We start from the raw sequence: 13906 nt of genomic DNA, 5'->3' as shown, positions 1-13906 counted from the left end.
CTTCTCCACAGAAGCCCTCCAAAGTGGTGCCACTCTGTCTGGGGTACTTAGGAGGGGTGGAGGGGGATTTAGGCACCCTGGACTGAGTTACCTTGGTAACTCAAGTCGCACTCCGTCCTGATTGGCCCAAGTGGTGAGCCGCCCGGCTCACCACTTAGCATGTTTGAGTGACAGCTAGGCTGGGTGAATGGGGGTTTGCTGCATAAAAGCAGGGCTTTGGGGACTGGGACTTCAGAAGTCGCCACAGGACCAAGAATCCGACGAGGGAAGAGCTGAGCCGACCTGCTTCGACGACACCACCCGGTGGAGCCCTGCTGAACCGTCTCACCACTTTTTCCCGACGACCGAGGAGAACTCTTAACGGAGTGGCTCCTTCCCTTGACTGGTGGGGACAACCAGTTTTCGCCTTCTTTCCGTTCTTTGAGGTATCTCGTGGCCGCCTTGCCTGTGCCAAGCACCCCGGCAACCGGAATACCACACTTTACCCCCATACCGCGAAAGTCGGTACCAACCCTTTAACCGGAGGACTCCGCGGCTGGTTTCTTCCCGGGCAGTGCAACGACCCTCTTCTTCTGCTCTTCAGCGAGAACTTCTTCTCCCCTGACCGACGTCGAGCCCTGCTGCCACTGCCTGGAACAACTGCCACCGCTGGAGGATCCTTTCCGCTTAAGGTACTGTGTTCTGCCTGGCTTCCCTTGCTACCGACTGTACGGGGTAGATTTAGTCCCCGGCTTTCGAACCTGGGAGTGCCTGGGACACTTTGGCTAAACTTTCTGAGCCACTCTAACCTCTTTTTGACTCTTTGCAAGACTTTGAATCTCTAACTAACAGTGTGATCTTGGGCACATTTTCGCTCCGGCTACTCTAAGAGTGGGCCCTGCCTAGTGACTTTTGCTCACCTGTGACTTTATTCTTCTTTAAGCCTATTGCAAGTGCTCTGGACCTTAGAGTGGTGTGTCTAACCCATTTCTGCTTTTTCTCTCCCTTTCTTGGAAACTACTAGAGTGTCATCTAACGTTAAGCACTCACCTCTGTTTTAATTAAGTGGTGTTTACTTAGAGTTGTCTGGATAGGAGAAAGGATTGAATCTACTTTCATTATAACTGTGTTGAAGTGCTTTTACTATATTTTTGCTAGAGTGTTTTTAACTTATGTGTATTTTAAATAAATAACTATATACTTTTGAAACCAAGCTCTGGTCAGTGTTTGCTTGTGCTATTGTGTTTTGGTACATATTGTGTATACTTTACATACTGCCTAACTCTTCTTGAGAGAAGTCTGACTGCTCAGCCACAGCTACCAGGTAAATCTGGGTGGTACAGACTGCTACCAAAGGGGTTTACTGCTCTACCTGTAGTCTTAAATCTTTTGCAGTGTTCCCCAAGGGAACTGCACAGGTTTCTGCCTAACACTGGTGTACAGCGGTGGGATTTGTATTGAGTATACATTTTATTGTGCTTTAGATACCTTAGTGCAACTAACCACAAAGCTTAGCACTGAAAAAGTAAAACCTCTAACATGTCAGTTATAGAAAGCTATAGTCAAGAGTCCCTTGCAGCCAAAACTGCTGATTGTTTAAGAGTGCTCTGTAAACATAAGGATCTCCTGACTAAGGGCAAGAAAATGGAGCTGATTGAAAGATTGTTAGCTAACCAAAGTCTGGGTGATGGTTCAGAGGAACCTACCACTCCAGCAACTGTAGATGACAGTGTTGAAGTTAACATGGAACAAAATGTTGATGTTTCTGAGGAAGAGTCAGAAGAGGAGGGTGAGGCTGTTGTAACTGTCCCCCCTAGGCCTCTGCCTGCTCTACCTGCTGTGCCTACTGGACCTTTACCAGGTCCCACATTTAGTCCTCAGTACTTTGAACTAGAGAAAATGAAGCTAGAATTGGAGTATAAGAAACTGAATGCTCAAACTGACAAAGAACTAAGGCTAAGGGAAATGGAGCTCAAGTATGACTTAGAAATGAAGAAATTATCTGTTGAGAATGTTTCTCTCTCTGGCTCCTCTAGAAGTTCCAGTCCTAAAAGACCCCGGATGCCTAAAGAATTGGTTGGTATGTATGAGCCTAAGTTGGATGTGTTGGATTGGTTGTCTCTGTTTGAATATAATCATGGGCTCCAGAACATCACAGGAAATGACTTACTCACCTGGTTGTTCTCTAGGCTTCCCCCTGTTGCAACTGATGTGGTAATGGAGATGGGGGAGGAGGATAGGAAGGACTATGAATGTGTGAAACTAGCTTTGATAGCTAGGTTTGGGAAGACCCCTTCCCAGTATCTTAAGAGGTTTAGGAGCCTCAAAAAGCATGATGGTACCCCTTGGGCTACCTGGGTGAATGAATGTTTGAAAAACTTAGAGGGATGGATTAAGGGTTACAAGGTGAACACTTATGAAGGTATGAAGAATTTGTTTATGTTGGAGACTATTTATGATGCCTGCTCTCCTGAGCTCAGACAACACTTGGCTGATTCCAGGGAATTAGATTCCCGGAAGCTAGCTAAGGCTGCTGACTTGTGGGTTGCCAACAGGGCCACTCACAAGGATTCTGGGGTAACTCAGAAGAAGGATGGGGAAAAACAGCCTAAAAAAGACTCCAAAGAGAATTCTAATAATTCCTATCCCAAAGAGGGCCCCAAACCACAAAATAACCAGGGTAAGCCACATGGGAAACCTAGTCAGGCTACTGTACCTTCTGGCCACAAGCCAGAAGGAGGTCAGAACAAGCCACCCTTCCATAGAGCATTTGGACAATGCTATGTCTGTCAGGGTACTGACCATATCAAAGGAGATCCCAAGTGCAAGGGTAAACCTGCAGGGATCAGCACAGTCTCCTTAGCCTTCACTCCTGAGGATGAAGTACAGATGGCTAGTGCCCACTTTGAACTCTTTGCTGAAGAACCCTTGGGTCTTCAAGCAACTGTAAACTTAGAGCCTATGGGTCTGGTTAGTCCCCAGAATAGGGTTGTGTATAACTCCCTACCTGTTAACTCTAAGGTGTATTATGTGGACAGTGTTCTTGTCAATGGCCAGGATACTCCTGCCAGGAGAGACACTGGGGCCAGCAGAACAGTAGTGGATGAAAGCTTCTTTCAACCTGAAGATGTGGCCAAAGCACCCAAAGGTCCCACTAGGATGTCTGGAGGCCCTGTCCAAATGGTTCCTATTCTACCAGCCCTCATTCAATGTAACAACATGACAGTAAGGATCCCTGTCAGTGTTCAGGCTGAGGTACCTGGGAAGGTCCTGTTAGGGAATGACCTAAGAACTCTAGGAGTAGTGTCACATACCCCCAGGCCTCCCAGTATGGAGAAGCAGAACTTAACCAAATTGGCTAGAAAGGCTACCTTGAAGGACCCTTCTAAGCCTGTGGGACCCTCTACTGAGAACCCCACTACAAGCCCTGGGTTTAGTAAGTTGACCTCTGACCCAGGCACCTTTCCGGATAGTATGCTAGGAACATGGGAGCCCCAACCAAGCTCCATCATTGTTCCCCTAGTCTCAGAGTCTCTGACTCCCCCTGCTTCTGAGGAAGAGGTGGATAGACCAACTAGGCCCCTATCTGGACCCGAGAGAACTGGTAATTCTCAGTGCTGGTGGAAAACCAGAAAAGAAAAGTCTAAGGCCAAAAACCTTCAGACTGTTGGACCTTCTACTGAAGACCCCAACTCAAATCCTAATATTAGGGGGGGAACTCCTAAAATAGGTAAGGGTAGATCTAAGAGGAAGGGGAAGCAGGTACATTGCCTAACCCCAACCCCTCCAACCAAGAGGCCTAAGACCCAACCTGCTCCCACAAGAGAGGTGGTGAGGAACCTTGGAGGCCCCTCTAGATCTAAGGGAATCCTTTATAAGGACCCCTTGAAAAAGCCTAACATAGGTTCAGAAGTTGTACCAACTTCTGAGGGACTGGTCAACCAGATCCCCTATAACAAAAAGACTGATGTTCCTCAAAGGGTCTGTAGGTCCGTTAGCTTACAAAAGAAAACCTTTGAGTTCACCATTGAGCACAGGTCAGGGTGTCACCATCAAAATGCTGATGGACTCTCTAGGATGTATATCATCGACTAGAGGTATGAGGTTCATCCAGGAGTGGATTAAATCCTCCTGTCCCTTAGTCTGGGGGGGGCGAGTGTTAGGGAGAATTCTCTGTTTAGGCTGAATTTCCCTACCTAGTGAGTCCCCCAGCAGCTTTGCTGGATTTCTGGGGTTTAATTTTTTTCTCCTGCCAAGAGTGAGACTCTTTTACCCTCACTCTTGGACATGTTGAAGTGTGTTTTCTTGGTTAAACCTTGTGTTGAATGGGCTATGGGGTCTCTTACTCCATAGGGCCTCATGTATTTTTGTGATGTGGGTCACACAGCACCCTCTGTGCCGTGACCCAGGGGTGTCCTAGGGACTCCCCAACATAGACTCCATCCCCTGGGACTGACTACTGTCTCCCAGGGCATGTAAAGTCACCAAAGACTTTGCTAGTCTTGAATCCTGAACAGAACCAGTACAAACCATCATATTGTGGACGTACTGGCTGGGGCAATTCGATTGCCCCAGGGTCTGTTAGTCGAGGGGGCACGTCTCCGTCCCCCCTGATCGAGTTTTGGCTGGTGGCAGTGGAAACTACTTTTTATATTCAACCGCGAATATTTCCCTATGGGATTTCCCATTGTTTTAGGCTAACACATTTAATTAATTATTTACGGTAGCCTTAAACATACCGCCGGTTTATATATTTATTTTTATAACTCCGGTTGGGACTTTTTGCCAAAACTTGATTCTAAAATGGCGTTGGTGTTCGCCTCTGTAACTCTGACCCAAAGTGGAGCCCTTTGTTCCACTTTTGGCGGGCTTCTCCACAGAAGCCCTCCAAAGTGGTGCCACTCTGTCTGGGGTACTTAGGAGGGGTGGAGGGGGATTTAGGCACCCTGGACTGAGTTACCTTGGTAACTCAAGTCGCACTCCGTCCTGATTGGCCCAAGTGGTGAGCCGCCCGGCTCACCACTTAGCATGTTTGAGTGACAGCTAGGCTGGGTGAATGGGGGTTTGCTGCATAAAAGCAGGGCTTTGGGGACTGGGACTTCAGAAGTCGCCACAGGACCAAGAATCCGACGAGGGAAGAGCTGAGCCGACCTGCTTCGACGACACCACCCGGTGGAGCCCTGCTGAACCGTCTCACCACTTTTTCCCGACGACCGAGGAGAACTCTTAACGGAGTGGCTCCTTCCCTTGACTGGTGGGGACAACCAGTTTTCGCCTTCTTTCCGTTCTTTGAGGTATCTCGTGGCCGCCTTGCCTGTGCCAAGCACCCCGGCAACCGGAATACCACACTTTACCCCCATACCGCGAAAGTCGGTACCAACCCTTTAACCGGAGGACTCCGCGGCTGGTTTCTTCCCGGGCAGTGCAACGACCCTCTTCTTCTGCTCTTCAGCGAGAACTTCTTCTCCCCTGACCGACGTCGAGCCCTGCTGCCACTGCCTGGAACAACTGCCACCGCTGGAGGATCCTTTCCGCTTAAGGTACTGTGTTCTGCCTGGCTTCCCTTGCTACCGACTGTACGGGGTAGATTTAGTCCCCGGCTTTCGAACCTGGGAGTGCCTGGGACACTTTGGCTAAACTTTCTGAGCCACTCTAACCTCTTTTTGACTCTTTGCAAGACTTTGAATCTCTAACTAACAGTGTGATCTTGGGCACATTTTCGCTCCGGCTACTCTAAGAGTGGGCCCTGCCTAGTGACTTTTGCTCACCTGTGACTTTATTCTTCTTTAAGCCTATTGCAAGTGCTCTGGACCTTAGAGTGGTGTGTCTAACCCATTTCTGCTTTTTCTCTCCCTTTCTTGGAAACTACTAGAGTGTCATCTAACGTTAAGCACTCACCTCTGTTTTAATTAAGTGGTGTTTACTTAGAGTTGTCTGGATAGGAGAAAGGATTGAATCTACTTTCATTATAACTGTGTTGAAGTGCTTTTACTATATTTTTGCTAGAGTGTTTTTAACTTATGTGTATTTTAAATAAATAACTATATACTTTTGAAACCAAGCTCTGGTCAGTGTTTGCTTGTGCTATTGTGTTTTGGTACATATTGTGTATACTTTACATACTGCCTAACTCTTCTTGAGAGAAGTCTGACTGCTCAGCCACAGCTACCAGGTAAATCTGGGTGGTACAGACTGCTACCAAAGGGGTTTACTGCTCTACCTGTAGTCTTAAATCTTTTGCAGTGTTCCCCAAGGGAACTGCACAGGTTTCTGCCTAACAGTATGGAGGAAAGGGGACGGGACGTAGGAGTATAACCAGGTTACTCACCGTAGTGACCACCTTACTCCTAGTCCATAGTCCCCTTTCCTCCATACACCTGCCCGCCGTCCCCTCTAATAAGGTTCCTCTGTTAGTTGCTTAAAGGTCTCTGATCTGGCGATAGAAAAGGACTGATGGGCGATGCACGGGGCGGAGCTAAAATGGGCGGGGTTACGGCAGCATGCCGTACCCCGCGTAGAAAGAGAGGAAGGACTAAAATGTTTGCAAAATGTTGATGCTTTACAAAGTGCTCTGGTCCCGTCCCACAGGACGGAGGAATGTCCCATAAGTATGGAGGAAAGGGGACTATGGACTAGGAGTAAGGTGGGCACTACGGTGAGTAACCTGGTTATTATCCCAAGCAATAATGACCCCTCGCAAATTCTCTAAGGCTATTAGCACATAGTGCTGATATTAATGTTGTTTCTTGAGTTGTGTTGCTTACGTAAAAGCATTTGTTTAATGTTGTGTGAAGTAAATACATAAATGGTAAGCAAATTAAATGGTATTTTATTTTGTCATATTCAAATAATAAGGTTGTGGAAATAAGATCCTTTCATAGAGAGAGAGGTGAAATAGTGCAGGCATGGTTTCTAGAAGCGTGGCTTCGGGGTTCTATTGCACAGTTTGTATGGCATTTTTTTAGAGGATTTACTTGTGTTTCCACCTCCATGGAACATGGTTATGCAGGCACGTGATAGGCTGTATTCGTGTGTGCTCTGCAGTGCTGATTTTCTGTCTTTGGGCCTCATTACGAGAATCGCGGGAAAAACACAGTCATTACCGACATGGAATTAGTAGCGCGTCCGTGTTCCCTCGACACTGCTAATAGCGGTTGATTACGAGAGTGGGAGCACGCGCGAACGCCCATGCCGGTAATCGCTGCACCGCCATGCCGCTAAAGACCCCCCCAACCCTGCGATAGCGCCATCACGGAACCCGCTGATACCGCCTCCGCCCAAGAGCAACCCCTTTTAACGGACCCGGCACTACCATCATGTAAATACCGGGTTCGTAATACCGGACCCGGAAGTAACGTCATCGTGCCGGAACGGGAAATGCACCGGAGGCTATCTTAATAAACACAATCCATTGCAATCCTCCGAACACAGCACTGGTACAGAGTGGAGAGCAGGCTGAATCAAGTAACAATGTCCAAGGCTACTAGGAAGTCCACCTCCCGCATGCACAAGAAGAGGTTCTCGGATGAGGAGCTGAATATGTTAGCTGACACGCTGGTAGCCCAGGCCAATGAGGTCTTTGCTAATGACCTAAAGCGCACAGCCCAACTGCGTAGAAAAGAAATATGGGAGGAGGTGGCAAGGAAGGTAACTGCGGTTGGCACCACCACCCGCATGGGGAAGGATGTTAAAAAAAGCTGGGACGATCTACGTCTCGCGTTCGCAACATACTGTCTGCCAACCACAGGGAGGCCATGCCAACAGGCGGCGGGGACCACTCTCCCACCAAATTGACAAGATGGGAGGAGACATGCAGCACCACGATCAGCATGGAGTCCATAGAGGGATTCAGAGACATGGAGGCAGGTGCGCCGTCATCGGCAGATGGAGGTGAGTGTCCCCACAAACCATAGAGAACCAAAGCATGATGTAGTACAACTGATGTGAAAGTGAGCCAAGTCAATGCATGGCCCAATATACACACATAAACAGATCCATGTCCAGATGGTGGCCCAAACCCTGGCACATTGATATGCATGCTGCGTGCCAATCCCATTACCAACAGACACCCAACACACAGAAAAACGGTATGCTACATAGCACACATCAGTCCAAAAAGGAGAGTCCACGACATATGCCAATAGGTCCCCCCTTTGCAAGTACCCTGTGTGTCACACCTACAAGTATGCAATGCATGAAACGTGAACTACAGAACAACACCAATGTATGCTTGTTGCACGTACCACCATCACTGATGCCCTGCTTCTCTTGGTCCCCCACAGGCACAGATGCTGACAGTGACGGCCAGGTACCTGCCACACAGGCCATGACATCCTCCAAGGGATCCAGGGCCAGTCAAGAAGGCACAGGACCTTCTACCTCCAGGGCAATACCAACGCCCAGACTGCAACACATGCGAGCACCAGCAATACAGGGCAGGCCAGCAGAGAAGGAAAAAACATGTGAGACACTACCTGACAACACAGCCACAACAGAGTTGTCCACTGTTGTAGAGGCAGAAGGTGATGGCACACAGTCTGCTGCCACCAGTTCTATTGGGGAGGTAGCTGCCTCAGGCCCCTTCAGCGGTATGGAGGGCCAAGTCGAAGAAAGTTTCGACATGGTCGACAACCTCCATGTGGTATGTCCTCATACCCCGAGCCCCCAGCCCACCCCCCTGCACTCCACACAGGGCACACCACTCATCCCCATGCAAGAACATGCCGGAGTACTGGGGAGTCCACATCATTCGTCCCCATCAGAGGGCAGTCCAGCATTGTACCGCCCTGCCACTGCACCGTCCACCTCCACAGCCACCAGTAACATGGAGGCCCGCTTGATGAGGATTGAGGCCCGCCAGGATAGCATGATAGAGCTGGTCCGGCAGTACGTGAAGCAAATGCAGCTAACATCATAGCCATGAACACTAACACTTGGTCATCCGCGACAGTTTAGCTGCAGTAACCCAGGTCCTTGGCAGGATTGTTGAACAATTGCAGCAGCAACGACCTGCACCGTTGGTTGCACAGGCAGCCACCTCTACCCCATCCACCATACCTGCCAGCTCGGCTCCAACAAGGCCTGTGCGCCAGACCAGGCACAGTGCACGCCACAAAGACATGCTGCTCCCAGCCCCAAAGAGAGGCCGCCACTAGCAGGGCCACCCTGCATGTGCTAACTGCATCCTGGGGAAAACCATGATTGGCACATCATGTGTGGGATGTCAATGGGGGAGGGGGAGGTGGTGTTGGGGGTTTTGGGGGGAGGTGGTGTTGGGGGTGGGGGGTATGGGGTGTTGGAGGTGTTGGGGGAGGGGAGAGGTGGTGTTGGGGGAGGGGCAGGGTGTGTGTGAGGTGGAGCGTTCAACCACAATAATGTTAAATATACAATACACCTGTTGTGTTCAAAATCACTTCATGTCTGGACATTGTGTGTGTTTTTTCAAATCATGACAGCGCACAGTGCCCAACTCCCCACACACCCTGTGTCCATATGCACACGATCCCAGTGCCCAGTGTAGTACTAACACAGAACCATCAGCATCCCAGTGGTTCAGAAGAAATCGTCAATCACTGATTGGCGCACAGCACGACCATCTTGTGCATCGCGAACTGACAGGGGTGCTGCTTCTCCTCCATCATCATCATCATCATCCTCACCTGGTGCATGCAGATCAATGTCAGGTGGCAGTGGTACGTTTTGCCGGATGCACATGTTGTGCAGCATGTCACAGACCATGGTGATCTTTCCCACCTTCTCAGGCCCGAAAAGGAGTGCTCCACCAGACCTGCTGAGGCTGCGAAAGCGTGCCTTCAACAGGCCAAAGGTCTGCTCGATCACAACACGGGTACGGGTATGAACACAATTGTACTCCTCTTTGTGCCGTTCTGGAGGTTCCGTACAGGATTAAGTAGCCACGGCTTCAAGGGATAGCCACCATCACCTGCATGGGAGCACAATGAGGTATGTGTGAGTCAATATCTGACATGACACCTTTAGAAATCACTGTCATGGCTGCAGCTATTTGGTGTTGACATGCACATGTCTTGGATGTATGCACACAGGTTCATTTGACACAATGTGTGCTGTACTATGATCTGCAGGTGTGGATTGCGTTGTCCAGATGATGCAGGGTGTTCAATTGCATGCTGATGCAGATGTACTGTGGATGCGGAACAATGTTTTTGCACCCAAATTGGTGATGTATAGTACTCTGTATGTATCCCCACTAGCGGCATTGGCACAGGTGTATTAATGTGTTGTCATCCATCACTTTACAGTCCCATGGTGGCGTGCAGTACGACTGTGGTGGTGGGCCAGTGACAATCAGTGTATGCCCTCGGTGGGAATTCTTTGTTACCACTCATGGATGCATGTCCTGTGTTGTGTTTTGCTGCAGTCATGTCCGTTACACATACTCACTGCATGTTCCTGGATTGTGTCGCAGAGGGTATGCTAATTTGATGTGCAGTCGACGCGTTGAGGGATGTGGCCTGCTTGTACATCTGGCATATTGTCATTGGTGTGCAGCATCGGTCTTATGCATGGCATTGCTGTGTCATGTTCAGGTTGGGATGTTCAGGGCCAGAGTGTTTTGCTGTATGTGCATTGTCCACTCACCACACACTCTCACCCAGCTGGGGTATGAATCCCCCCCAATCTCACCCAGCTGGGGTATGCACCCCCCCCAATCTCACCCAGCTGGAGTATGCATCGCCCTCCAATCCCACCCAGCTGGGGTATGCATCCCCCCCAATCTCACCCAGCTGGGGTATGCACCCCCCACTGCACTGCCATGAGCCTGTCAGGTAACTTAACGAGCAGCCAGGCACGTCGTCCAGCATGTCGCTCCATGTAGCAGGGTAGCGAGGTGTTCCACAGCACCATGGCATCATGTGTGGATCCGGGAAATCGGGCACAACAATGTGTGATGATCTTGCTGGAGTCACATACCATCTGCACATTGGTGGAGTGGTATTGATTATGATTGCGGTACACCACCTCCATGGTATGAGGGACCACCAATTCTACATGGGTGCAGTCGAGGGCACGGATGCAATTGGGCATGCCTGCCACTGCATGGAAGCCAACTTTAGTGTCAGCAAGCTCCTGGCCAGTCCGTGGTAGGGATATGTGGCTGCTTGCATGCTTCAGGAGGGCATCCAGCACTTGGGTCAGCATGCGTGAGAAGAGAGGTTGTGATATGCCATGCAGCTGGCTCACTGTGTGCTGGTAGGTGCATGTGGCCAGGAAGTGGAGCAAAGACACTACCTTCAATAGAGGGGGGATGGCAGTACGGATTTCTATAAGGCTGACAAAGTCGTCATGTATCATTTCCACTATGGTGGTGATGGTGTCACGGTCCAACCGGTACAGGGTGTGGATCTGCACAGGGGTTAGGTTGAATGGACTGGCTCTGATGCGAGGGATTGGTGGCTGCCTACATGCTACCACTGCCTGCACCGGTGGTACTTGCTGGGCCTGTCTCACCCTCCTTCTCCTCCTGCGTCTCATCTGTGCTGCCTGTTGTTGTTGTTGCTGGTGTAGCAGTACAGGCATGTCCTCCAGCCCCTGGATTGGAACAGCAAGTGGGATCATTTTGGTGTAGGAAGGGGTGTGGTGTGTGGGTGTGCTCCTTTTGTGCTGGGACAGGCTCCATTGCCTCCACCTGTGGTGATTGTGTGCACATGTGGCTGTTGGGTATACAGCAGGTTGCTATTTATGGGTGATCCACGATGCCTGTAATAACGCCATCGTCCAGTCCCTATTTACCGCCTTCGGGATGCCGGTAGGAGCATGGCCGCGTGACTTGTGATGACCTCCTGTTAGCAGCATCCCAGTATTGCCGCCACGAAGGGCGCGTGTACGCGCGCATGCCGTTATGAAAGGGCACAGTACAGGGGGTGGCGGTATTGCCGGGTTTACAGCTCGTAATGGCCCGGACCGGTACTCGATGCCAGTATTACCATTCCGCCTTCCTTTTTTTGCTTACCTCCATGCTCATAATGAGGCCCTTTGTGTTTTTTGTACTGGCTGAGAAGAGTATGAAGGGGAATGCTTTCTTTTTTTCCCTAGTCTGCTTCTGTAGTCCGACAGCTGGAAATGCACTTAATATCAGTAGTTATTAACTGCATTCCGATTGGCGTAGAGGAGGCCAATAAAAATAATCCATGTGCTAATTTCCATTTTTGACTGGCGGAACAGTTATAATTGCCAGCCCAGCGATATGGTGTATGGATCAGAGAAGAAAGTGATGTGCCAAACGTCCCTGTATGATGAGGAAGGTTGCTGATCACTAGTGGAGCAGGGGTAAATGTGGATGGGGATTGGTGCAGTTGAGGTGAACAGACCGAGTTGTCTATTCTCAGGGTTTCTGGCTTGTTTTGTAAATAGCATTTGGAAAGGTCTTGGAAGATAGGTTGATAACAGACACATGGAAAAGTTAAATACAGAGTACTATGAATTGTGGAAATGTATATTACTTTCAGGCTTTAAATCATTTCTTACCAAATGTATTTAAACCTTATTAGGTGATCATGAGCACGTTTCAATGCTGCCGGTAAAAATGCTAGGTGCTGCATTTTAGCGGTGACATTGACACACCAGTATTTTCACATAGAACCATTTAAAATTCAGTAACATTTGATAAAGAAAAAACGTTAAAGTATATTTTGTTTAGTTTACTTTTCAGAGTGTGGCAGTCGTATCTGTCACCATGTGAGCTCAGAGTACGAGGTCCTGAATTGCAGAGCATGCTCGGGATTAAGACAATAAAAGAATTTATTGACTGGATGGTGAGATTCCTGTTTGTTTGCCGGGCAGTGCCAAGTTTTGTGTCATGCTTGATTTTAATACTGTGCTCATTGACCCGTCGATTGTAAGATCCAGACAGGTTTTCCTGCAATCCATTAGGATATCTAAGAGAACATGTTACAAAGTATGAGTTTCCGGGTGGATAATTTTCATATTTTGTGGTCATCCTGAGTTTTAATTTATGTTTTTATGGTTTGGTGCGTGAATGAGCCCATCCCTGCGACCCCAGAGGAGCAAACTACAGTGAACTATGGTTATAATGACTGGGTGTAGACCGATGTTCAGGGCCGAGTTACCAATGTGTAAACAGAATCCTACAACTGACACTGATAAGGTCACTTTGTCACGAGATTAATGTATTGAATACAAAAGGGCACATACTGTATCTGTTAAAATATCAACTGAACAGCAAACTCAATAAGGATCTCATTGTTGTATGTATTACATAACTACCTCTTCCTTTTTTGAACGGTTGTTTGCCTCCAGAAACCTGATTCCTAATGTGCTAGTGTGTCTGAATGACCACTTTGTGTTTTCCGTAGATGCACTCCATCCGCAACTTGCCGTCCATGGGGCACCGAGAACACGCGGAGGAAGATGCCCTGGAGGACATGACCCAGCTGGAGTAAGTTACCACACTCATCCTCTTTTCATTCTCCTAATGTTGATCTAGGGAAGGGTCCGCCAGGAGGTTACATGGTTGGTGCCCAAGAGCAAAATCTACTCCTTGTTTGTAGCGATAGCTGCAAAGCGTATGTTTGAATACAGTGAATCGAAATGGGGCTTATTAACATAGTGGTGATCATGAAAACCTGATGTGGGTTGGGCTCTCGAGGACCTACTTGGAGACTTCTGGATAAAATAGAGGGGACGTTATACAGGGAGAACATTTAATCTCAAATGTACAAAAGGATAGTCCACAAAGTGCCCAGCTTTGTGGTGTCATGAGCCCCATTTGCTGAACATTGATGGGTTTTGCGACTCCAAGAAGAGCCTGTGGCAGTCTCTGTTCCCCACTTGAATAATTGGCAAAGCACAATGCTAATAGGCACTCGATGTTGTTGCTGTATAAAGCTATTACAAGCAGCTGCTTCCGTGCCACAAGCAGAGAAGC

At 48.8% G+C, this 13906-nt stretch overlaps 1 protein-coding gene across 2 annotated transcripts in view; it reads left to right on the top strand.

Moving 5' to 3' along the window:
- Positions 1-13906, top strand: part of MYO15A (myosin XVA) — a 3541761-nt gene that overhangs the window by 396125 nt on the left and 3131730 nt on the right. For both annotated transcript variants that reach the window (XM_069645706.1, XM_069645705.1), the window contains exon 2: positions 13335-13417. In XM_069645706.1, coding sequence (XP_069501807.1) covers positions 13335-13417 — 83 coding nt within the window. The remainder of the gene's footprint in view (positions 1-13334; positions 13418-13906) is intronic.

The sequence above is a fragment of the Ambystoma mexicanum genome, chromosome 2p (genome assembly GCF_040938575.1).
Source record: "Ambystoma mexicanum isolate Mex_15411 chromosome 2p, UKY_AmexF1_1, whole genome shotgun sequence".
Lineage (NCBI taxonomy): Eukaryota > Metazoa > Chordata > Amphibia > Caudata > Ambystomatidae > Ambystoma > Ambystoma mexicanum.
Note: the sequence above shows the minus strand (reverse complement) of the source record. Positions and strands in the feature narration are given on the sequence as shown.